Consider the following 23,246-nt stretch of genomic DNA (forward strand, 5'->3'; position numbering starts at 1 on the left):
GATCCAAATTGTATTTGTAATCAACTTAGTTTTTTTTAACTAACTAACCTGGTAAATATCTTCTTAAAGATTCTTTTAAGAATTATGTCTGTGTCCTAGATAAAGAACATTTAATATGTTACTTCACTGAATAGAGTATCAACTTGCTTTTCATGACAATAGTAGAACATCGAACTGTAAAAAAAAAACCAGTACAAAAAATATCTATATTCGTTTTATTAGATTGAAAAGGATGGTATAATATGGGAATAACAGACTTAAATGAAGTCGTCTTTTATATTTATCTAAGAGTTATTTTACATTTCAAAAGCACGATATTGTAGCATTTCTGATCAGCCAATAAAGGATTGTTAAAAAAGAAAGAAATTAAAATTTATCGATGTCATGCTCAGACACGGATTGCCTCAGACATTCTGAGTTGACAAAACGTTGGATAGACCCAGACAGATTGAAAGTTAACGAAGTGCAAAGGATTTGTACTATCTGTCCTTGAAAATATCAGAACTGCAATCGGCCAAAGATATAACGTTTATTTTCCAAAATGTGCAAAGGAATCATTCAAGATTTCTCAGGAAGTTTAGAATAATATTTGAAAAAAACTACGCAGATTTCATGTCCGTATCAAGGAGGTCTTTTTTTCTTTGTGCATGCGCAGACCCATCTGTTTTCATGCTACTTCTAGTTAGACTACTTCGGTACTGACATGTTTAATGACATTTGTTTTCCTAAAATTGTCCGTTTATAAATTAAGAAATCATCAAGAAACTAAGGTTTCAACTCCCTGAGACAAAATTGACCTTAGATGATTTGGCTATTTATTTAGGTCCGTTTTGGTCATATAGCTCTTCAACTGTTTCGGTTCTTATACATCATTGGCTTTCAAATATTCAGATTTAAGCGTTTCTGATGAAGGTTAATCCAAGGCGCTTCGGAAGCATGAAAATTTATAAAGTGTTGTTTTCATTTTTTACAACACAGGTCGATACCTCTGCTGGTGGACTATCAGTCCCCGAGGGTATCATCAGCTCAGTAGTCAGTACTTCGGTTCTGGCATGATTAATAAAAAACTTTTTTTCTAAAATTGTCCTTTTATAAACTTGTAAATTATCAAGAAACTAAGGTTTCAACTTCCTCAGGAAAGTTGACTTTAAATGGATTTGGTTTTTTATGTTCTTTTTGGTAATATTAAATAAATTTAGCTTTTCAACTGTTACGGTTCTTCTATATCTTTGGCTTTCAAATATTCGGCTTTAAGCGTTCCTGATGAAAGCAGATCCTTAAAAGCGCTTCGGGCGCATGAACAAGCAAAATCCAACTAATGCACAGCATTATACAGCTGAAAATGGGCTCGCATTGTTATGAAAGTCGTTAATATATTCCTGATTTTGGTAAGCTTATTTTGACAAAAACTTGACCGTCAAGAGAGAAATGTTATTCAATATTTCGTTCTTTTAAATGTTTGAAACAATACCAAAAAATAAAATAAAAAAAGGCCTTGAATTATTTCAACTTATACTGTTTAACTGGAATTTAATGTCACTTTAACTATGCAAATCATATTAGAATAGTATCGAAATGAACTATTATTTACTATTTCTAATTCGTGTTAATTTAGTCAGAAATATAACAGACATTCTCTTTATTGTTGTTACTTCAATCTTTACGATTTTAAATGCTTTATACAAAAAGGGGAGAAAGAGGGTGGGTCTATACCGACTTTCTCAACTTACAATATTCTTTTCTTGAAATTTTCAGGGTGAACGCAAAGTCAAATGTAATCTTGATAGCAGTTAAAAAATTACTTTAAGACTGTTATCTAAATCGGATATCAAATGCAAACGAATAATATTGTGGTAATATTTTCTGTTTTGTATCGAATGAATATTTAATTTAATGAAAATATAAAAATTGCATCATTATTTCGACATCGGGTTTTAGCTGTTGATGTATTGTTTCTTGGAGTAACACACCACTGGCCCAGTTGTGTATGGTAGAACTTTGTAGAATGATAAATATAGACATCATGGAAAAGAGAAGCAGCTTCTGTCTTAAGATACATTTAGAAAATTTGATTTTTAATGGACGTCCATTAAAAGTTTGTATGACGATTTAATTGAACATTTGGAAATCATGGATATGTACAAGTTGATCTTCTATAAAGCTTTATAGGCGAGTGGCTAAAGTGCGTTATGGATGATGGATAACTTGAAGCTCAGATCAAGATTCTACTCTCCTTAGATTAACAACACGTGTCCACTCTGTAAACAGTTGTCTAAAAATCGTCATTGTCAAAAATACTTAAAGAACTATTCACCGAAAGACTGTAAAAAAAATAAAATTAAATGGAATTGTCAAATAAGAAATAAGAGAGAAGTGAAAGAGAGTACTGCCCTATCACTATAAATTAAATATGACACAGTTTGATAGCTCTATCTATTCCTAATCATTTTATCAAGGTAAACATCGGTCTCTGAATAATTATTGTTCTTTATTCGATCATCAGGAATGGTAATATTTGTTTCAGGTGAGAATATCGATTTGAAAATGTATAACAATAATTAAACTTATTTAAAATCGACGAAGAATAATGATTTCTTTACAAAGGGCGGATTAACATCTCAGTCGATTTTCATATCCGGTATGACAACTTTAATGACAAGATTAAGTCTTCCCATTTCCTTTTTCTTAAATAGATTTACCGTTACTTCCACGTTGTGTAATCTCAAATCATCAAATAGAATAAGTAGCATGTGATTAAAGGTAAAGCAGTTTATTCTGAACTTGTTTTCATCTCTTTTCTCTAATTTTTGATCCGATTTAGATAATGTCTGGAAAGGCTTTCAAAGTTGCTTTTTAATCTATTAATGTAATTTTTGCACCGAAAGCGGGACATATTTTTTCATTTTTTTAAAATAATTTTTCCATGAAGTTTCATAGATATATCCTATTTTTGGTATGTATGTGCTTGAATGAAAATTTAAATGGGGTCTATATACAGTAACAACGGACATAAGAGCACTAAAGTGCTATAATTTGTTTATGTTCTCTCTGCAGTCAAAAGTGTACCTAGACTTTTGTTATACGAAACTTGAAATGGAGCACAAATTGTAGTAAAGGAAACAACAACGTTGTAATTACATGGGTAGACACTTCGGATGGAATTTGAAAAAAAAACCTTAGGGCATGTACACTTTTCATTTATGTATGTATTGGAAGGCAGGTGTATTAACAGATATTAAACATGTAACAGCATTATTTATCAGTTGATATATACCCTAGAGTCTTTGTTTAAGTATCGTGGTTCCGTCATACTGTCAACGATGCTACAGAGATTATGATTTAGTTATAGAATATTTGAAATACAAATGTCATCGGTATTTTCCGTTTATTTCAGTCACGATATTTTATTATTTCCTGATTGCTTAGTTACTGCCAACACATTTGCACTAGGAAAGCAACTGTTGTTGAGTATGTTGAACTGTTTACTCGTGTTTTCATTGCCGTTAGTATTATCTATAAGCAACTGTTCTTGTTGGTTAATGGCTACATTTTTGTACATCATTGATATAGCACCAAACTTATCTCAACTTTCACGTAATTTACAACCTATCAAAACTTCAGTAATCAAAAGCCTGTGCCAAATCATGAACTAAAGAAGGCAATCTTTTCTCTGGTACATGTACCAAATCATGAACTGAACATGGGATAAGGAACAGTCAATTTCTTTGGCCAAGGCTCCGTGTTAAAGGCCGTATTTTGACCTATAAAAATGTTTACTTTTTATACATTGTGACTTGGATGGAGAGTTGTCTCATTGGCACTCATACAGATCTTATTTATATTTACACAAAATCATGAACTCTAAAGTACTCTAACCTTCCGTTCTTGAGTTATGCCCCTTTATTAATGGAAAAATTGCTGAATCTATCGTTTCCGTTCTCGAACTTTAGTTTGCCTGAACCAAATATTATGAAACTTATACACAATACTTATTACCACAAAACACAGATCAAGTTTGAATTTGGGTTACCTCATTTTTACCGTTCTTTAGTTATGCCCCTTTATAAATGGAAAAATTGCTGATTTTTTTGTTTCCGTTCTCCAACAAATTTGAATTCGGGTGGCGTCACTTTTACCGTTCTCGGGTGATGTCCTTTTATAAAGGGAAAACTTGCCGAATTTATCGTTTTTGTTCTCTAACTTTAGTTTGCCTCAACAAAATGTTATGAAACTTATACACAATGCTTATTACCATAAAACACAGATCAAATACGAATTTGGGTGGCGTCACTTTTACAGTTCACTAGTTACGTCCCTTTATAACGTTATATGCAAGCGGGGGTATCATCTGTGTCCTATGGACATATTCTCCATTTATTTCTTTTAAAACCCAGAGGGTTGACAGGGTATAGAAATATGGTCAACTAGACGTCTCCCGTTCTACAGTTTACTCACAGATAGGGTCGTATGTGTGTGATGCATACATAAACAGCCAAGTCCAGTCGGGAATAGGGATGTTAAATCCGGGGTTCCTCGATGACAATAATTAAGGCTTCAATACCAAGTAAATTTAATTTGTAGGTCTTCCAATGTACGGAGTAGATGACAGTCGGTGAATTCTGAAGAAAATTATGTGGTTTAATTTAGACTAATATATATTACCATATATAGTATCAAGCAATTTCATATATTTTGAACTGAATTCTAATGTCAGTTATCTCATATTAGATGTCATTCTATTTCATACATCAGTTGACAGAAGCGAAATAACAATTTCTGTTTGATTAACTTTAACTAACTTTTTCATTTTCATGTAATCCTCTTTTAACAGATTAACTGAATATACCTTTAAGTTCATAGTATAAGTAGATATAAGAAGATGTGGTATGAGTGCCAATGAGACAACTCTCCATCCAAGTTCTACATCTGATAAACATCGAAAATTTGTATATATTGAAATTACTAACAGTTTTGTATCTAGATATCTATAACAAAGATTAAAAATGTTACCTTAAGGATGTTCGCTACTCATGTTTTTGACTTTTTGTCAGATATTTGGAATCCTCTAGTTTTATCCATGAAGTGCCAATAAAAATTTTGCCCGCTAACGCCTACTTTTCTTTTCATAAATTTTATTGCATATAGTTTAAAATGTAATATTTTAAAATCTTATACAATCCTTGTTATTTTTTCATAGTTTTTGAAAGAAAAAAAGATGCCAATATTAAATGTATGAAAAATCTAGAGAGAATCATTTCCCGCCAAATTTTCAATTGACAAGGACATGGACCTGTCATTCTCTTTAAGCTCAATTATTTATATACAGTCTTGTTATTTTGAAAAAAACAGTAGGGAACACCGTTAATGAGACCACAAACTCTAGCACTATAGACTCCACAATATTAATAGAATGTTCTTTAGAATCGTCCACCTCAAAATTGTCTCGATTTAACTTCCACTTTATGGTACTCAATTTCTTAATCAAGTGTGGAATTTATGAATATAGAAGCTTTCACTCGCTTCAATACTTCTTAAAAATGGATAGGCACTTAAATCATCTCCTACCACGCATACTTTTGTAAATATTTTTTTAATCGAAATTAAAACGGTGTGTGTTGGGGGAGGGGGGGGGGGGGGGGGGTAAAAATAAAAGTACCGTCTGTTCACTACTATTTTGTCAGGGTAAACACACGAAGAACCACACACTTAATACGGTGTGGCCTTTGTGGAAGCGATTCTGTTTATATTTCTTCGATCATTATTAACACATATCTGTCTGCGTGAATAAAATGAATGAAATATCAAGGAAGTGTTTAGCTCACGAGAGTGCAGATTACCTAAATATGTCCGATAAAATCCCATAATGCGTGACTACACGTGACGTATTAATAATAATGGGGACCCCTACAAAGATCTTTATCATTTACACATGTCAAGAAAATGAAAATTACCAAGATATTGGAATGACACCTCGCCTGGAGATTGCGAATTGATTTTGTTGTGAATGTGTATAACAGAAAACCAGGGGGATCTGAATATTTAAATAATAATGTACTGAAAAGATTTACACCAATTAGATATGTATCCATAAAATCAAAATGTTATTCAATTTAAAAGCTGTACGTGACATTCCCTTTGAAGAAAATTCCGTTACATTAAGAATATTGTATATTTTAAATGTTTTGTTGAATTTTGCATATAATTGATTGATTGGTTGGTGAATGCTTAACGTCCAGTGGCAAGTATTTCCTGCACATTCAGGACGAAAACAATTAACAATTAATACAACAGGTATAAGTTCTTCAAGCTAGATTGACCGGGATGAAAGGCGGGAAATTTGGATTGCCACTCGAAACTGAGGTCATTTTGGACAGAATTTTCCCTAGCATCAGACACCCTACGGACACCCGAAGAGTGTTATTGTAAGTTTCTTTATGTGCAGAGAGCATGGCGCTCAAGCGTGGCACTCACCCTTCTCGAAACATTATATTTAACATCCCCATTCCGATCTGACGTGGCTTCGTAGTTAATTATATATCCCACACAGACCAACAGACGCCCTTCTTTAGTTAGGGTGTAGCGGGAGAAGTCAAGGAGTACCCATATTACTATACCAAAGTTAACCCTTGGGGTCTTACATCGAACGACTTCCGTAACCAAAATTCTGAATGAATTTTATATATGAAAGAAAATGAATAAAGGAGTAGGGGCATTAAGGCCCGGTTTTGGCCCAAGAAAATAAAATGTTTGACAACTATTTCAAATTGGCACATAATGTTTGGAAATGCATAGAGTGAAGAAATATAAATGAAAAACATAAGATTGTTCATATGATGACGTCACAGTTACGTCATAATATGTACCGTTTTCATGAAAAAGATGAAAAATGCAGAATTTGTGCAATTTTCCATCGTTATTTCCATTACGGAAATATCGTGCGCAGCCAAGAACCAACAAAATAATTTAAGAGAAGCTTTATTATAACTATTGAAATAATCTCACCAAATATAAAGTTGTTTCTTGGGTGCGCACATACTTTGCCAATCTTAAATATACTTAGAATTTGATGAAAAACAAGGAAATTCAAGAAATTTTATAAAATATACAAATTTCGTCATGGTTTGTTGCCATGGTAGTTCGTTTAATGTGAAATTTGTTTTTATTTTCTGAAAACCTTGTACCTTAGTCTAGTTAGGACAAATTTAAGGATATGTATGATAACTTTAAAATTTGAAGTAATATTTGGGCGAAATAAGGGGCTTATTGCCCCTGCTCCTTTTCTTCTGATAGAATTTTAATTTTCTCTTTGAATTATATATTTTTTCTTTGATAAAATCCTCGATTTTGCCAAAATTTACTATCGAAATTGCATCTTTAGGCAGTCATGAAGTCATTACTCCTTATATATGACTTCAGTATGTGATGAATACATAGTCCGGAATATGCTTCAAATATTTGTCAATGGACGTTAAGCGAACTGCAAGTTGCCAACAATCGTATAAGTATGAATTTGTCGTCCTGAATATACTTCAAATATTGGCCAATGGACGTTCAAGTATAAGTATGAATTTGTCGTAAACAATATGCTTCATATATTTGCCTTTGGATGTTGAGCAAACCACAACAATAGTATAAGTATGAATATGTCGTTATAACTATGCTTCAACTATTTGACAAACAACAACCAACCATATTACTATGAATATGTAGCTGTGATACTTAAATTTATTCCAAAGTTTTTAATGTTTTCTGAAAATGGCAATTAAGTGTTAAAAAATCAACTGAAATTGGTCTTATCTCGTTGAAAACATTATTATGTTTAAAGCATTGGATAATAATCCATTTTTCTGTAATTCTGTACTCCGACATTTTTGACATTTTCTGAGTAAAAATTGAGACCAAAAGACACTATCGCTCCAAAATTGCCTTTCAAAATGAATCAACTTGTACTTGTTAAAGTTAACTCCGTTAATGAAGGAAACATTACGGTAGGTTCCATGATGCGGAGGAAAAAAAGGGGAGGGTATAAGTCGACTTCACATAAGTTTGAAATCTTAGATATGTATCAAACATCCTATTCATTTTCAATTCGTGTTGGTACTGTTCCCATGTCGAACTGGTACAAGGGACAAGATTGAGAGCGTGGCACTTACCCTATACAAGGCATCGTATTTAACGACCCCAATTACAACAAGCAATTTATTGCAAGCAATCTTGATGTTCATTTAGTAAGATGCATATAAACTGTATACCGGTTAAGATGCATCTACTCTGTAAAGTTGTATATAAAATGTCCATCCGTAAAGATGCATATAAACTGTACATCTATGAAAATGTATATAAACTATATACATCTGATGTATATACACAGTTAATATATATATTTACGGTTTATATCTATCTTTAAAGATGTACACATTATGCATTTTAACTGATGGCATCATGCACAGTCAGTTTACGTGCAACTCAACAGATGTACAGTTTATATGCATTTCAACAAATGTGTAATTTATATACATCTTTACAAATGTACACTTTATATGCATCTATACAGATGGTATACTTGTTTATGAGATGATGATGGGTGTCTGATACGGTTTTCTGAGATGGAGAAAATGAATATCAGTATCACCCCAAATTTGTTCAACACTTGTAGTGATTACAAAAATACACGTATATTAGAATAGTATTCAAACAGAATTCTTTATCGTTTAATATTGCATCCTAAGATTGTGTTTATATTCTAACGCTTCACTGATTACACGTGAACTGAAAATATCTTAACCATATATATTCTTATGTTGTTGCATTACAATGAAATATAAAGGAATCACAGTTAGCACCCTTTATTTCAGGCTGCGATAAATATTTTTTAAGGAGACGAAATAAGAAAAAATATAAAGATAACTGAACTAGAAAAGTAATAGGATATTCAACAAGCAAAGTACCAACGGAAACAAAATAAAATAGGTTCTTTATTTCAGATACAATTGTCAAATACAAAATGTTAAAATACCACAAAATATCTACTTTTAATTGTAATAAAACGTTTACTTACAATTTCTTTACTAACGTCGTACGCATACCTAATGAAGGCAACTGAAGACATGTGTACCGAACTTTCCTAGACAATGGTAGAAACTGGTGTCATCCCCGATGGACTGTGACAACCACAGCCCTGAAGGAGTAGAACTCTTGGTATGTTGTAGCCATTAGGATTCTCTTTTCTCTACTAAGTGATAGTATAGTAATGAGAGGATTCACTGGGAGGTGTGTAAGAGAGAAAAATGATCGAGTGAGTGCTTGTGACAGTGAACGAACTGAGTGACAAAGTGTGCGTGAATGAGGGACAGTGTGTGTGAAAGACGGTGTGAATGAATCAGAGTGTGGTTGATTGAGAGTGTGTTAGCGAGAGAAAGTGTGGGTAAATGAGAGGGAGCGCACGAGAGACGGAGATACTGTCGGTGAATGAGAGTGTGTGAGCGAGAGAGACTGTGGGTGAATGAGAGTGAGCAACTTAGAGAGGGAGTGAGCGAACGAGAGTGTGAGAGGAGAGTGAGCGAACGACAGAACGACAGAGTGTTGGGGAATGAGAGTGAGCGAATCGGAGAGTGTGTGAGCGAGACAGACTGTGGGTGAATGGGAGAGTGTGGGGTGAATGAGAGTGAGCGAATTAGAGAGGGAGTGAGCGAACGAGAGAGAGTGTGAGAGGAGAGTGAGCGAACGACAGAACGACAGAGTGTAGGTGAATGATAGTGAGCGAATCGAAGAGTGTGTGAGCGAGACAGACTGTAGGTGAATGGGAGAGTGTGGGGTGAATGCGAGAGAGAGTTTGGGTGAATGAGAGTAAGCAAACGAGAGAAGGGACAGTGTGCGTGAATGAGAAAATGTTTTGGTTAGTGTGAGTGAGATAGAGAGTGTGGGTGAATGAGAGTTAGAGAAGGTAAGCGAACGAGAGAGAGAGAAGGTAAAAGACAGTGATTGAAAGAGACAGAGAGTGGGTGAGAGAAACAGTGCGAGTGGACAAGAGATGGAACAAAGAAGAGATTTGGGTGGAAGAGACGTGAGTAAGTTATTGAGAAAGGGTTAGTGAGTGACGGAGATAGATATATATCCACTTACTACATTTTTAAAGATATATATTAACTTTGTATATACATCTTCACAAATATACAGTTTATATATATCTTACTAAATGTACATCAAGATTGTACTAGAGAAGCTGTGTAGCTGTTTATCTATACTTATTGCACACCCATATGGACGTCGCTCTTTAACATAGGTTTTCATGTCGGACAGGAGAATTCAAGGTGACCATGTGTCTATGTTTTGCAAGGTTTTTGCTTCTATATTAAATTTCATATGATTTGTCCTTTCTAGATTTATCCTATTTTTTTTGGATATTAATGAGTCATTTTTTATTTGTTCATATTTGTTTGATTTCGTTTGTATATACAGTTTTCCAGCTATATTGCGATGAAAATAAGCATACAAGTTTGCATAATGTCACATTGACTAGGCGGGATTGATAAATACTCAGTCGCGTCCGAATGATTGGGAATGCTAAATTAAATGCGTGTGTAAGAGGATATGACTGACTCTGGATGCACAAAAAACCGTAACTGCTATTGCTGAGGGGTGTCCGTTACGTTGTGCGGTGGTGCATACATACAGGGAAAACGGTACTATTTATTCTGCCATAGGCGACAATACTAACATTTTCTAAATTTACCACTTTTTATAATAAAAACCTGGATAAAACAGTTATGTGTGGTGTTAGTACTTTATTATTCTATTTTCAAAATTGAAGCCAAATAGTATCATGACCAATTTCCAACGGAGCTTGTTTATGTTATCCATGCCCACCGTCATTTTACACCAAATTTATGAAATTTTGGAAGCCTTTTCGAATAATTCTCTAGAAAATATTTCAATAGGTTTTAAAATTTATATTGTAAATATACACACTGCAGTTATTCATAGATAAATAAAAAAATATATTGTACCCTTACATCCAATCACAGCGCTCCTAATTTGACTTCCTTCACCTGCCTTGGGTACACAAAAGGCCAACCTAATGCTGGGAAAATGTAATAGTACCGTTTTCCCTACAAATAGCATATAGTATGTTTATCTGTTAAACAGTCACGATTCATTGCGGGCATGGACTTCAAGATACGTTATTGGAACATAAATGATTAATAAATACAAGTGGAAGGTTAGGCGGCCAGTAAAACCTTCATGGTTCAACCCTTTACTTGCATTCGAATGTAATTGTACCAAATCAGGACTCTACCAGACAAGTTGTAATTATTCCGGTGAGGATCGCACGCATGAAGATATTTTCCCTAAACTTGCCAGAAAATAGAGTTTTAATAATAAATCTTAAAATTAAGTACTTTTTGTTAATAACTTTTTATCTTTGCATAAATTTTCGTTGATTAATGTCATTTACATTCAAAGATGCAGAGTACACAAAATGTTTTTGTTTGATATATTGATGCATCTAACTTGATTAGATATACTAATAGTACATATTGTCTCGCAAGGTTGCAAAGTGAATATATTTTACTCTGGCATTTTACATTCATAGTGATTATCAGTGCAGATCAATGGACCTGCACGCAATATTTCCTGAACTTGGGAGTTCTATAATTTGTTCAGTGTAAATACAAGCGAAGGTTTCTATCGATAACAAAATAACGACAATGCAATGCATATGAAAATACCATTGAAGATTTATAATGTGATTACATATCAACACGTGAATACTTCGTCACCTCTTCTCTTAGTTGTGTTTTTCGTCACTTGTTCTTGTTGTTGTGTTTTTCGTCACTTGTTCCTATAGTTGTGTTTTCCGTCACCTGTTCCATAGTTGTGTTTATGTCACATGTTCCTATAGATATAAAAGAGACGGAATTTACCAAAGGGACATTCAAAACTCATAAGTGGAAGAGAAACTGACTACGCCAGGAAAAAAAACGAAAGAAACGGGGTGATCTCAGGTGCACCGGAATGGTAAACAGATCCTGCTTCGCTAGTGGCGCCCGTTATGTTGCTTATGGCAAGCACAAAATTGTTACCAAGTCTTAATGGCGATGTCACAAACGTACATTTGTATGTCACTTTTCCCAGAGGAATTTATCGTACATAATTGACATATATCCTGCCGAACTCTATTGAAACAACTGTTAACGTGTTTTAAAAAACTTAGTGTATGAAAATAAAGAAACATAAATACCGTCAGCTGGTATATTCAATGACCAGTTCATGCAAGTACATCCATTGAATAATTTATTTGTTCAATCATTCTCTACTCTTAACTCTATACTTTAATATTTACAAATAAATACGACAAAAATCTGTGAAATTTCAATCTATTATTCGTGACCATATGTTACATTCATTTAGAACTGTAACAATGTTCTCTTGGTATTACAACCATTCAAAAGGCCATTACAGTTTGATTTACATGGATTTTCCCCCTGATTTATTGTTTGATTAATCATTAAATATGTGGTATAGTTGTATGTAATGACTTATTGTATATACTTACAATACTTTAAGCTTTAAAAAACAAATACGCTAAGAAAGAAATATTATTATGATACCATAAATAGTGTATATACACTGTAAAAATGGTGTTTAGATCCTAAACACATTTCTAAGCACATCTTTTGTGCACTTTTTATTACATGTTTAGATCTAAACGTGTCTCAGTACAATGTGTTTAGGATTGTGTTTAGAATCGTCTTTAGCTTAGAAATAAGTGTTTAATATCTAAACACTTTCATTTTAAAACACATTAAAAGTGTTTAAATTCAAGACATGATTAGATATTATGTGCTTACTGAGAAACGTGTTTAGAAATTAAACACAATCCTAAACACGTTTAGATCTAAACATGTAATACAAGTGTTTAATTTCTAAGCACGATTTTTACAGTATATATAAGGGCGTTGCTGATGGTGGTTCTTGTGAAGAAAATCTCCTAGTTCGATCACAACGTTGTTGACAATCTATGTTAAGAATGTGACCATAACACTGTTGACAATCTATGTTAAAATATTTGTCTCTCATTTGTCTGACATTTTTTCCAATTCTTCTCTTGTTTTGGTTGTTGATTTGATAATACTGTAGACTTGCTTTTCCCGGCATTTCGACCAACTAATTCCAATTATTGTTAGAGACGCAATATGAATGACTATGAGGGTTCAGTGTATCAACTATATTGCTTATTTGTGTTTCCAACTTAGTTACTGAAGATGCATGAAATATTAGCCGTTACGACGAAATGGAAATTTGTAAACACTCCATGTCTGCTCAGTAAAGACTACTGTACAGCAGTATATCAAAGAACAAAGAACTAATAAACAATTCTTTGATTTTGAATTAGTACTCTATATATAATCTTATTTGTGATTGTATTTACATCATATTTTGTGTCTATTTTTGTGTTTATATTATGTGGTTTTCTCTCGTTTTAGCTGACGTACAGTCTAACATTAGAAGCCTGGGATCAAGACACACTTTCACGTGAGTCCATACCTATAATCATGTTTGCATGCATCGCATGCTTTTATGTCTAAGAAGGAAAATAAAACAAGTATTAATCATCGTGATTAGAAAATTTTGTATTTATCAGATATCCTTCAATAAGACGGATGTCTTGTGCGAAGCAGGATATATAAAAATAAGAAGATGTGGTATGATTGCCAATGAGACAACTCTCCACAAGGGACCAAATGACACAGAAATTAACAACTTATGCTTACCTTTCCTGGATTTTTACTGTCCAAGGCTTAAGTACTAAGTTTTGCTCTTTGAATTCCATATTTTGTTTGTTATTTTATGAATTGTCTCGTTGCACGCATGTCACGCTTTAAATTGCCCGAGTCCAGAAATACGAGTCAATCAACAGAGAGATAATCAAAGATCTATCACCAACACCAAATTCCCTAACGGACAAAAAACAAAGTATAACTAAAGACAGCCACTGACGAGATTGCTGACTTAAAAAAAAACCGCTTGAACACGTGACTGAGTAAAAAAAAGACGACTAAAGCTTTAATCTGTACAAAAAGGTTTAGATTGTATAGTACTCAATCCTCTCTCTCTCAATATCTAGCAAACCAAAATCAGTCATAGAATAGCAAAATGAACAGAAAATAATTTACAACAGAAATCAGATTTCATTATCCTCTAGATTTCGTTTCTGGATACGTGCATTTTCTTTACTTATCTTCATTAAGAATCAAGAACGTCCAGACCATAATTTTGAAAACAATGGGTGTATATTGGAATAAACTATGATCAGCTATCGTATCCTCGAGAAGTCTGTAAAGTTGTCAACCATAAGAAGTTTATCTCTTTCAAAGAAACCTTAAAACCAAGTATTTTTAGGTCATGCCCTAGCATGTTTGTAAAATCTCTTCCAAAATTCGAACCTTTGTACAAGAAAGGATTTCATAACGTACCTGGATCATGAGATCCGTTTGTATGAATCTAGATCGCTTTGAGGGGAAGCGGAGTATATAAGTATGTATCCGGGAGTCCATAGTTTGGAGCCCAGAGCCAATGTTTCGAATCCGTACTTACATTGTTATGTTTCCTAACATTCCTAATCCTAATATAGAAAACTGAAATATGTTGATCTATACTTTATCAATTACTTGATCAATGTGGCGTCACAAATCGTTATCGCGATTTGGAAAAGTAGTCCGGTATGTGATTAAGAGAGGCGAAAGATACCAAAGGGACATTCAAACTCATAATCTAATAAAGGTTTCCGTAATAATTCTTAAATCAAGATCGAATAGAGGACAACGATGATTCAAAAAGTAAAAGAAAGTTGAGGGTTATAAATTTCATTAGTATATTTTGAAAATTTTGGAGAATTATAAGAGAGAGCATATCTATGTATATGTTTTTACATTTCATGATATATATAATAACTTATCTTATACAGCTGGTTGATAATGTAAACTGTCGATAATATTCTCTAGATTACATCATAACAGCATTTCAGACATTTCTTCTACGCAATCTTCTCACCATTTTTACGCTATCGTACTATGAGGGTCTTGATTTTATTAAAGGAGGGGAATCTTCATTTCTGTTTTTTTTTTTTAACTTTTTATGCCATTTTCTGTAGTCTTTATTATTTTTTTGTCAAATTACTCTCTTTTTTTTCTTCATATATTTTAGCACCCCAATATGCTATGCAATTTAATTTTTGGTCCATTTATCTATTATGAAAACCCCATCACCATCCTCTACTATGCATGCAGAAAATTCGTTGCCAAAGAAATAAATGAATTATTGATTAGTTGTTTGTTCTATTCAATTACTACCATAAAGACGCAGATCGTAGATCGAAGTCAAGCGGTCATTTGGCCACTTTTAAACCCCCTGCTGCAAACGGGCTTTTTTACAATTAAGCGACTTTCTGAACAGATTTCTGTTTTTTTATTAGATTTACTTTCGATTATATGTATCTGTTGTTATCATACTGATCGAGATTCAAACGGAGAGGGCTGAGATTTAAATAAAACAATCATAGTATTTCCCCGCGATTATGTCCATATTCCTCAATGTGTTTTCTTTTCGTTTCCGGTTTAATATGCTAATTCTTTAGCATATCAACTAGTATAGTTCAGAATGAATACAATATTTCTGCAAAGCTTATAATATATATTTAGGAATGAGGCAGATTGTTTTGAATTTTTGTATAGCCCCTGAAGGCTAGTATAACGGAGCGGATTGTTTTATTTCCGAGCTCTAAATTCTTCCAGATTGCAATAATGTCAAAACTTGTCTTGAATTTTAGAAAAAAGGGGGAGAGCGAGGCGATTCTGAAATCAGTTTGTCTTTTTGATTTTGTTGGGTTCCTGTCTCATTGATGTATACCATGCATCTCCTTAATTAATAACTAAATACGTTCCTTCAAAATGAAATAAAATCAACAATTCCAATAAATCGCCGTTTTATATTAAATTCTTTGAATAAAAGAATGTGATTATATCAATATTATTTCCGTTTGTAAATAATAATAAGCACTAAGCAAATATTCAGTACAAGAATTAATCTATTTAATCCCATTAATGTAAACAATGATTTGCCAGATAACACTAAAGTTATAAACGATCATGTTGTATGCCATCATTTTTTTAATGATATAAATGTCGACTTCATAAATGATGAACATCATCACTTGTGACTAAAACTGACATATCCATTTTATCTTCCAAAATTAGAATGAAGTGTTCCCTGTTAAGTAGTGGTAATTTTTATTTTCATTAATCAGAAAAAAAAAATCGTACAGTTATTACGTTTGCCATACCGACACACTTTGAAGATCTTTGAATAAAGGATGGATTACAAAGATGTAAAAATAATTAAAAACTAAATTCTGTTTCACTCGCCTGGTCTGGTTTAATGTATTGTCCTCAATGTCTTGTAACTGGCAGGGGGTTCAGGGAAAGTTCAAGGTAAGAAAATTGTCTGTATTCTTCAAAACCTTTATCAATATTTCTTCTATTCATCGGAAGATTTATTATTCTTAAACTCCCTCCGTGTTTTTAACATTGAGGTAACTTTCCACTAAAAATTCAAGGACGATAGTGGATATCTTAAAAGCACATTGAGTTTTTTTTCCCTTTTAACCTTTTATAAAGGATGATGGTCAAATTATCAAACATGCGTCTTACTTTTTCTTTCTATTATCTGACAGATGATGGCCAAACTATCAAACGTGCATCCTACTTTTTTCTTTCTATTTCCTGACAGATGATGGCCAAATTATCGAACGTGCATCTGACTTTTTTCTTTCTATTTTAAGATGATGGCTACATTTTCTCGAAGGCTCACCCCAATTTTTTTCTTTCTATTTCTGACAGATGATCTGACCTTTTTCTTTTTATTTTCTAACAGATGATGGCCAAATCATCGAACGTGCATCCTACTCGGGTATATTGCTGCCGGGACCTGACTGGTATACAAGAACACATAATGGACCCACAGCTAGTCTAATCTACAGAATACGGGTGGTTTGTGATATACATTATTATAATACAACGTGTACAAAATTCTGTCGACCACGAAATGATACATTTGGACATTACAAGTGTGATTCGCATGGTGATAAAGTTTGTATGGAGGGCTGGATGGGATCGGAATGTGATAAAGGTTTGTATACTTATAGTGATAAAGTTTGTATGGAGGGCTGGATGGGATCGGAATGTGATAAAGGTTTGTATACTTATGGGGATAAAGTTTGTATGGAGGGCTGGATGGGATCGGAATGTGATAAAGGTTTGTATTCTCATGTTGATAAAGTTTGTATGGAGGGCTGGATGGGATCGTAATGTGATAAAGGTTTGTATTCTAATGGTGATAAAGTTTGTATGGAGGGCTGGATGGGATCGGAATGTGATAAAGGTTTGTATTCTCATGGTGATAAAGTTTGTATGGAGGGCTGGATGGGATCGGAATGTGATGTTTGTATTCTTATGGTGATAAAGTTTGTATGGAGGGCTGGACGGGATCGGAATGAGATAAAGGTTTGTATTCTCCTGGTGATAAAGTTTGTATGGAGGGCTGGATGGGATCGGAATGTGATAAAGGTTTGTATTCTTGTTTTCCCTTTCTCTGCACATGAGAACATTCAATTTGGCTCTATTTGTATATATCTATATATATGGTTTTATCCAACTTAATCATAGGTTTGAACGTTGTTATCAATTTAGACTTGTTTATATTTTTTCGTTTGGGCTTGTATTATATTTGCCTTCGGGTTTATATGATCCATTCATCCTATTTCGACTCTTTAAAATTCAAGAGTCTATCCTAAATTGAGGTAAATTATATGGCCTTCCAAATACCGTTTCGATTCCAAACATCACTGAAGAGACATTAATTGTCGAAATCCGGATATGGTGTACAAATGTTTGCACCTTTTGTTTGCGGTATACCATCTTTTCCGCAAGTTTATTGTTTTCTGTTTGATAATAAATTATTATTAGATCCATTTTGTTACATCTGGTGATCCGTTTATTTGGCAGTCGCCAATGGCAGTCAGCAGGGTTTAAGAACATCAGTTGTTCGACCTGCTAGTCAAATGCGTTATGTTAAAATATACTTTTTCACTTTTTTGGTCTTTTGGAAAATGTTGTTTGTGCTGTATTTAGACCCCTCTACCAAGAAATTTGTTTTGCATGCACACGTATAAAATTTGCGGTTTTTATCCAACGCAATCATAGGTTTGAACGTTGTTTTCAATTTAGTCTTGTGTATAAATCCATTTATTACATCGGTGATCCGTTTATTTGGCAATCGCCAATGGCAGTCAACAGGGTTTAAGAACATTTGTTGTTCGACCTGTTAATCAAATGCGTTTTGTTAAAATATACTTTTTCACTATTTTGGTCTTTTGGAAAATGTTGTTTGTGCTGTATTTAGACCCCTCTAACAAGAAATTTGTTTTGCATGCACACGTATAAAATTTGCGGTTTTTATCCAACGCAATCATAGGTTTGAACGTTGTTTTCAATTTAGACTTGTATATATATATATATATATATAGAGTCTATAAGAATCTACCAACCAGTAAACTTAATAGGTATTGGATCATCAAAATTGACAATACTACACAAACAGGGAAAATTATATGAGTCTAAAAGATTGTGTAACAATACCGATAAATAGATGGAAAACAAAACACTAAAAAGTGTTGAATATCATCGCACAAAGATGGAAAAACTGAACAGATGATATAAATTATACAATAATTGCAAATATTTCGGCTCAACAAATGGCCTTCCTCAGTGTTAAAAGTTTTAACAATACTGATATATAATGTATAAGGTGTAAACATAGATCAGTAATAATACAGGTAAGTTTTGGTCGATTGATTTTAATCCAAAATCCTGAATATCATAATATAAACATTAGACTGTAAATTAAATTATTTCTTTCTATTGATTCCATTTGGATGGAGGACACCCAGTGTTTTTATCCAAAACTTCTCCCGATTCTCTCTTTGCCTATTTTGCCATGTACAATCCTGTTCGATCACAAGGATCTTCATGTGATCAAAATCTTTCTGATTGTGATCTGGTAACCTGAAGTGTTGGCTGACAGGAATATACTTTTTTTTTGTGAGGTCACTCCTGTGGCCATTAAGGCGTTTGTGAAATGGCTGCATAGATTCACCAACATATTGGAGACCACATATAGGACACTCAAGAACGTAAATCACGTTTGAGCTTTTGCAGTTGACATTGCAGAAGATCTTGTATGTCTTTTCTGTGGTCTTACTGTGAAATGTTGATGAATGCTGCAATTGGTTGCAACATTTGCAGCGCTTATCCCCACAAGGCTGGCAATTACCTACAGTATGGTTAGGTTTGGAAAGGTCAGCACGGACAAGTATATTTCTCAGGCTGTTAGGTTGTTTGAAGGCAATCATGGGAGGCTCAGGAAAGATTTTGGATAACTTAGAATGTTTCTTGATTGCTGTCCAATGATCACGAATGGTCTTGAAACTATTTCTCAGGCATGGATGTTAGGTGAGCACACATAGGATTCTTTTACTTTTCTGTTTTTCTTTGTAAGTTAGCAGACTGCTTCTGGGGATGGATTCCGCCTTTCGAAAACTATTTTTGATGTTTTTGTGTTTATATCCCCTTCTTTTCAAATGTCCCTTGAGCTGCCCCAGACGTTGTTTTGCAGTGTCTTCAGAGGAGCAGATTCGCCTTATTCTGAGAGCTTGGCTGTATGGAATGCTCTTCGTGCAGTGTGGAGGATGGCAACTTTCAGGCGACAAGTATTGATGAGTATCTGTAGGTTTAGAGTATATATCTGTGTTTATTATACCTACAGAGAGGGTGCTAGATGTATCAAGGAAGTTTATGGTGGAATTAGATGTTTCATGGGTGAATTTGATGGTAGGGTGTTGATTGTTAGCATTTGTTATAAAAGTTTGTAATTCTTGGTCTCCCTTGTCCCATTTCATGTCAACGTCATCAATGAATCGATACCAGGAAAGCGGTTTTTCGATGGAGCACTCCAGCAGTTGCTTTTCAACTTTACCCATTAATATATTGGCATAAGATGGAGCCATTTTTGTACCCATAGCAGTGCCATTTGTCTGTAAATAGTGTTCTCCTTGGAATGTGAAGTTGTTCTTTTTCAAGACCATAGTAAGCATTTCTACTAAGCATTCAGTAGGTCCAATTTTAAGAGATCGAGAGTCCCAAACTTCTCTACATGCTTCAATGCCATCCGCATGGGGAATATTCGTATAGAGGGAGGTGACATCCATTGTGACAAGAGTAGTATTGGCAGGTAGAGGGTTTAAATCCTGCATTTTTAGTAGATAATCTGTAGAATCTTTTATAAAAGATGGCAAGTTTTCTACATGTGGTCGAAGATAGTAATCAACGAATTCGGATATTTTTTCGGTGGGATGACCATTAGCTGAGACGATTGGTCTTCCTGGGTTACCAGGTTTATGAATTTTAGGGAGCAGGTAGAATCGCCCAGGTTCAGAATCTTCAGGTTTTAAATATTTGAGAGTATCTATATCAATGATGTTATTGTCACACATTTCCTTTAAACATTCTGTTATTTCCTCACTGAATTGGAGGGTGGGGTCCGAATTAAGTTTTTTGTAAAACCGGTCATCATCTAATTGGCGAATGGCCTCTTGGACATAGTTAGATTTGTCCATGACGACAACTGCACTCCCTTTGTCTGCAGGTTTAATAACAATGTCGTCATTATCTCTCAAATTTGTTAAAGCCACACGTTCACCAGGTGTTAAATTGTCATAGGTCTGATTATTTATTTTTACATTTGTAAGTATATCCGTTTTAACATTGTCTATAAATGATTCTAAGGTGGTATTTTTGCTTGGTTTAGGGACCCAGTTACTTTTCTTTCTAAATCTATATTCGTTGGAGTCGTCAGAGTCACTATCTGAGGTGGTGCTATCGTCCTCTTTCGATGCAAAATGTTCCTTGATGCGGAGGCTCCTGGCAAAATTATCCAGTTCATCAGACAATTTAGTATCATTCACTGGACCTGGGACTGGACAAAAGTTTAGGCCTCTGGATAGTAATGAAGTTTCGTCCTCAGTAAGTTGTTTGCTGGAGAGATTGACAACGGTATTGATCTTGTTGCTGAGGACTTGAGGTCTACGTCTGAAATGTCTGTTTTTGGTTTTATTATTATTTTTTTCTTTTGTACTAATGGATGGGAAAGAAGTACCATCCCGTTGAAATTTGCATCTTTGTCTGGAGCGGAGAGTGGCGGTCTTAGTGTTGGTTAAATCTCTCAAGCGCTCTTGGATGTTCTCGAATTCGCTTGCTGTTAGATCTTTTTTGCAAGCGTGAGACAAGGAGTCAAATTTAAGTGTTAAGTTTTTAAGATGTTCAATACAGTGTCCTCTAAGGAGTATGAGTAGACGGAGGGAACAGTGAAATAGGGTCTGATCCCACCTACGTAGAAATGTATCAGACAGGTTGCCGGTAGTTTGAGGCAGTGCTTTAATACATAAGCCACTGGGAATAACATTATTGTCAATATAATGACATATATATATATATATATATTCGTCTTTGATCTCGATTCTGGAGAAGAAAAAAATATGATAGATCTTTTAAAATCCTTCCTTGTCCCCTCCAACTTAAATCAAATCAAATGGTTTCAAAAATATATTCAAAACTAAATTTTAATACTATATAAATAAGAAGATGTGGTATGAGTGCCAATGAGACATCTCTCCATCCAGGTCACAATGTATAAAAAGTTAATAATTATAGGTCAAAGTACGGCCTTCAACACAGAGCATTATCTCACACCGAACAGCAATCTATATTGGGCCCCAAAATGATTAGTGTAAAACAATTCAAACAGGAAAACCAACTGTATAATCTATATAAAAAAGAGAAACAATAAACACCTATGAACTACACCAACAAACGACAACCACTGAACAACAGGCTCTTGACTTAGGAAAGTTGCATAACAATGCAGCGGGTTTAAACGTTTTAACAGACACCAACCTTCACCCTAACCTGAGACATTAGTGTAACATTACAACATAATAGTATGTTATATTTAACAATAAACCTATAAAATAGATAACGAATAAAACTGAGAATGGAAACGGTGAATGTGTCAAAGAGACAACAACTCAACCAAAGAGCAGAAAACAGCTCAAGGTCACTAATGAGTCTTCAACACAGCGAACAAATCTCGCACCCGGAGGCAGATTTTAGCTGGCCCCTAAACACAAATGTAAACTGCTTCAGAGAAAATGGACGTCACATTAAACTCCGAATCATATAAATGAACCAAATTAAAAAACCCATACAAGACTAACAGAGGCCAGAGGTTCCTGACCTGGGACAGGCGCAAAAATTCAGCGGGGTTAAACACGTTTTGTGAGATCTCAACGGTCCTTTATATATATTGATTGGATAAGGAACAGACAAAAGCACAGCCAAGGAAAATAACGGTATAGATCAAACTGAACCATAATCACGATTCGTTAATTTACCAAAAAGTATAAGCTGTGATAGTAACTGTCCGACAACTCGATAGTTTCACTAAGGTAACATAGATTTCGACGTCACATCAGCGTTCTCAGTTATAAAACTTTACGGAGTGTGTGCTCGAAATACTCAATCCAGTGTTTTGATTGGTTGGTTTCTGAGTCTGAGTACGATAATCGTACTCGGGGAATTACAGGCTAAGCATGGATTGTTAATGATTGATATAGTTAACTTGTTTACCTTTCATGCTCAATAACAACATATTTACGTATCTTCGTATACTAACATACTAAATTACAAGTTATACCATATCTTTTCCAGCTATATGTAAAACGGGTTGCAGTCATGGGTCCTGCGACACTCCCGGAGAATGCAGGTAAGGATTATACTGAGCTCTTCATTACAATTCTGCTACTTTTTTTGAAAATTACTTGAATATTTTAAGTCTCAAGTCATAACAGTAATTATCAAGACAAATATCTGTCCTTTAATTCCCATCGAAAACACTTGTGAACTATAAATGAACCGTATTTGTTTACCGCATATCTATGCAAAATATTCACTCTTGTTCATATAAAATTTACTAAGAGCATGGCGCATTGGCAGTTGAAAGCTTTAAAAATGCAGAAAAGTTCATCTAAATATATTTCTGATGAGGATTAAGGAAGTGTTTACCAAATGATCATA

At 34.1% G+C, this 23,246-nt stretch overlaps 1 protein-coding gene across 1 annotated transcript in view; it reads left to right on the top strand.

The window, feature by feature from the left end:
• The window catches only part of LOC127739209 (protein jagged-1-like), a 70,811-nt gene that overhangs the window by 5,544 nt on the left and 42,021 nt on the right, over nucleotides 1–23,246 (top strand). Inside the window, exons 2-4 of the mRNA XM_052250830.1 lie at nucleotides 13,488–13,536; nucleotides 16,933–17,187; nucleotides 22,881–22,935. Coding sequence (XP_052106790.1) covers nucleotides 13,488–13,536; nucleotides 16,933–17,187; nucleotides 22,881–22,935 — 359 coding nt within the window. The remainder of the gene's footprint in view (nucleotides 1–13,487; nucleotides 13,537–16,932; nucleotides 17,188–22,880; nucleotides 22,936–23,246) is intronic.

Source organism: Mytilus californianus, unplaced genomic scaffold (genome assembly GCF_021869535.1).
Source record: "Mytilus californianus isolate M0D057914Y unplaced genomic scaffold, xbMytCali1.0.p SCAF_4, whole genome shotgun sequence".
Taxonomy (NCBI): Eukaryota; Metazoa; Mollusca; class Bivalvia; order Mytilida; family Mytilidae; genus Mytilus; species Mytilus californianus.